Source organism: Varanus komodoensis, unplaced genomic scaffold (assembly GCF_004798865.1).
Source record: "Varanus komodoensis strain SLA01 unplaced genomic scaffold, ASM479886v1 scaffold15, whole genome shotgun sequence".
NCBI classification, from domain to species: Eukaryota; Metazoa; Chordata; class Lepidosauria; order Squamata; family Varanidae; genus Varanus; species Varanus komodoensis.
In genome coordinates this window covers 3,340,643-3,344,709 of record NW_025335440.1, presented here as the reverse complement: position 1 = coordinate 3,344,709, position 4,067 = coordinate 3,340,643, and the positions used below count along the sequence as shown (strand labels likewise).

Sequence of the window (4,067 nt, the reverse complement as noted above, 5' to 3'; positions counted from 1 at the left end):
CTCTTAGCTGACTACATAAATTATCCACCTCTTCCAAGATAGTGCATTATTTTTTTTTAGAAAAGGAAAGCATACATTTAAGGTTTGCAATGTCTTCCAGAGGTGCACAAACTGACCTCTTGTGCTAGAACATCCAAGCTGCACATGTTTGGTGTAGTCAGGACATGCAAAAGAGCCGCGAGGGCCACAGCCAGGCCTTGTGGACCATTCCGTTGGCCACACAATGGAAGGCCTCCCTTTCAAGTTATTCATTCCCACCCCACATTTCAAAAAGCCACATGTCCCCCATGAAATCTTCCAAACAGCAGTTGGCCATTTGGATTTGCTCCTCCAACGCCCCACCTCAGATTAAGGTCAGGTTGGGTGCGGAGGCTCTGAGGGCCTCCAAGGGGGCGCCCTTTAATTTCCCATCATGGGAGTGCTCCATCTTTGAGTTGCAGTGGCAAGTAGAGGCCTTGCTGTAAGTGAGCGACTTCTTGTTCTTGCCCAGCTTCCTCATCGAGCGGACCACCCGCTTGAAGATGAGGTAGAAGATCTCACACACGGTGAGGACGATGCAGAGGGCAGATGCACCCACCATGAAGTAGGTGAAAATCTTCTTCTCCGTGGGCCGAGCGATGTAACAGTCTACCGTATTGGGGCATGGTTGCAGGTCACACTTGACCAAGACAGGGAGGTCAAAGCTGTCCCATATCCTATGCAGGAGGTAGAGGAAGGTGATCTCAATGGTCAGCTTGAAAAAGAGGGTGAGGAGGTATGTCCACCAAAGGCCACCGTGCTTCTTGCCAGTGTTACTGTAGAGTTTGGGGCAGTCCTCTCCATTCTTTTCCCGGTTCTTCCTCTCCCTGTCCTCTCGGTAGGCCACGTGCATGATGACTAGAAGCGAAGGGCAGGTGACAAAAATAAGCTGCAGGGCCCACAGGCGGATGTGGGAGATGGGGAAGAAATGGTCATAGCAAACATTGGTGCAACCAGGCTGCCTGTGGTTGCAGTCAAAGTCCTTCTGCTCGTCTCCCCACACCCGTTCAGCCGCTACCACATAGACCAGGACCCGGAAGACAAAGACAACGGAGAGCCAGATGCGCCCGAACGCGGTGGAGTATTTATTCACCCCACTCAGCAGGCCCTGTAAAGTCTTCCAGTCCATGCTGACTGATGGAGGCCCTGCTCACCAGAACCTGGAGAGGGAGAGGGAGAGGGAGAGGAGAGAAGAAATAGCAAGTTAGAGTCTTTCCTGGAGAAGGAAATGGCAACCCACTCCAGTATTTTTGCCATGAAAACCCCATGGACAGTACCAAAAGGCAAAAAGATATGATGCCGGAAGATGAGCCCCGCAGGTCGGAAGGTGTCCAATATGCTACTGGGGAAGAGTGGAGGGCTAGTACTAGTAGCGGCAGAAAGAATGAAGCGACTGGGTCAAAGTCGAAAGGTCACTCAGTTCCGAATGTATCTGGTGGTGAAAGGAAAGTCCGATGCTGTAAAGATCTATACTCCATAGGAACCTGGAATGTAAGATCCATGAATCAAGGCAAGCTGGATGTGGTCAAACAAGGGATGACAAGACTGAACATCGACATCTTAGTAATCAGTGAGCTAAAATGGACAGGATTGGGTGAATTTAATTCAGATGACCATCAGGTATACTACTGTGGGCAAGAATCCCCCAGAAGAAATGGAGTAGCCTTCATAGTCAATAAAAGAGTAGGAAAAGCAGTACTGGGATTCATTCTCCAAAATGACAGAATGATCTCAGTTCGAATCCAAGGCAAACCATTCAATAGTCCAAGTCTATGCCCCAACCACTGGCGCTGAAGAGGCTGAAGTTGACCAGTTCTATGAAGGCCTACAACACCTTCTAAAATTAACACCAAAAAATGATGTCCTTATCATCATGGGGGATTGGAATGCTAAAGTAGGAAGCTAAAAGATAACTGGGATAATAGGCAAGTTTGGCCTTGGAATACAAAATGAAGCAGGGCACAGGCTGGTATAATTTTGTCAAGAGAATACGATGGTCATAGCAAACACTCTTTTCCAACAACAAAAGAGACAACTCTACACATGGACATCACCAGACGGTCAACACAGAAATCAGATTGACTATGTGCTCTGCAGCCAAAGATGGAGAAGCTCTATACAGTCAGTAAAAACTAGACCAGGAGCTGACTGTGGCTCAGATCATGAGCTTCTTGTTGCAAAATTTAGGCTTAAATTGAAGAAAGTAGAAGAAAGCACTAGGCTACTCAGGTATGACCTAAATCATATCCCTGATGAATATACAGTAGAGGTGACAAATAGATTTAAGGAATTAGATCTGATAGACAGAGTGCCTGAAGAACTATGGACGGAGGTTCGCAACATTGTACAAGAGGTAGCAACTAAAGCCATCCCAAAGAAAAGAAATGCAAGAAAGCAAAACGGCTGTCTGAGGAAGCTTTACAAATAGCTGAGGAAAGAAGGGAAGCAAAAGGCAAGGGAGAAAGAGAAAGATACAAACAATTGAATGCAGAATTCCAGAGAACAGCTAGAAGAGCTAAGATGCCTTCTTAAATGAACGGTGCAAAGAAATAGAAGAAAACAATAGAATAGGGAGGATCAGAGATCTCTTCAAGAAAACTGGAACTATGAAGGGAATGTTCCATGCAAAGATGGACATGATAAAGGACCAAAATGGCAGGGACCTGACAGAAAGAAGCAGAAGAGATTAAGAAGAGGTGGCAAGATTACACAGAAGAACTATACAAGAAAGAGCTTAACGTCCCTGATAACCACGATGGGGTGGTCACTGACCTCGAGCCAGACATCCTGGAATGTGAAGTCAAATGGGCCTTAGGCAGTTTGAGCAACAACAGAGCTAGTGGAGGTGACAGTATTCCAGCTGAGCTAGTCAAAATCTTAAAAGACGATGCAGTAAAAGTGCTACACTCAATATGCCAGCAAATTTGGAAACCTCAACAGTGGCCACAGGATTGGAAAAGGTCAGTTTACATTCCAATTCCAAAGAAGGGCAATGCCAAAGAATGTTCACACTACCGCACCATTGCACTCATTTCATGTGCTAGCAAAGTTATGCTCAAAATCCTACAAGCTAGGCTCCAGCAGTATGTGGACCGAGAATTACCAGGAGTACAGGCAGGATTTTGAAGAGGGAGAGGAACTAGAGATCAAATTGCCAATATACGCGGGATCATGGAGAAAGCTAGGGAGTTCCAGAAAAACATCTACTTCTGCTTCATTGACTATGCTAAAGCCTTTGATTGTGTGGATCACAACAAATTGTGGCAAGTTCTTAAAGAGATGGGAGTACCAGACCATCTTATTTGTCTCTTGAGAAACCTGTATGTGGGTCAAGAAGCAACAGTGAGAACTGGACACGGAACCACTGATTGGTTCAAAATTGAGAAAGGAGTTCAGCAAGGCTGTATACTGTCACCCTGCCTATTTAACTTATATGCAGAGCACATCATGAGAAAGGTGGGGCTAGATGAATCACCAGCTGGAATTAAGATTGCTGGGAGAAATATCAACAACCTCAGTTATGCAGATGATACCACTCTCATGGCAGAAAGTGAAGAACTAAAGATCCTCTTGATGTGAGTGAAGAAAGATAGTATAAAAGTTCGCTTGAAACTCAACATTAAGAAAACTAAGATCATGGCATCCGGTCCTCTCACTTCCTGGCAAATAGATGGGGAAGAAATGGAGGTAGTGACAGATTTTATTTTTGTGGGCTCCAAGATCAGTGCAGATGGGGCCTGCAGCCATGAAATTAAAAGACGGTTGCTCCTGGGGAGGAAAGCTATGGCAAATCTAGACAGCATACTAAAAAGCAGAGACATCACCCTGCCAACAAAAGTGCGTATCGTCAAGGCTATGGTTTTCCTAGTTGCAATGTATGGCTGTGAAAGCTGGACCATAAGGAAGGCTGAGCGCCGAAGGATTGAGGCCCTTGAATTGTGGTGCTGGAGGAGACTCCTGCGAGTCCCTTGGACTGCAAGGCAATCAAACTGGTCAGTCCTAGAGGAGATCAACCCTGACTGCTCTTTAGAAGGCCAGATGCTGAAGAT

The 4,067-nt window shown here is 45.9% G+C and overlaps 1 protein-coding gene across 1 annotated transcript in view; it reads right to left on the bottom strand.

Annotated features, from left to right (window-relative positions):
* Positions 1–259: 259 nt before the first annotated feature.
* The window catches only part of LOC123020850 (gap junction beta-3 protein-like), a 17,071-nt gene continuing 13,263 nt past the window's right edge, over positions 260–4,067 (bottom strand). The window contains exon 2 of the mRNA XM_044425045.1: positions 260–1,178. Within this exon, the coding sequence (XP_044280980.1) occupies positions 344–1,147 (804 nt within the window). The 5' untranslated portion in view covers positions 1,148–1,178 and the 3' untranslated portion in view covers positions 260–343. The remainder of the gene's footprint in view (positions 1,179–4,067) is intronic.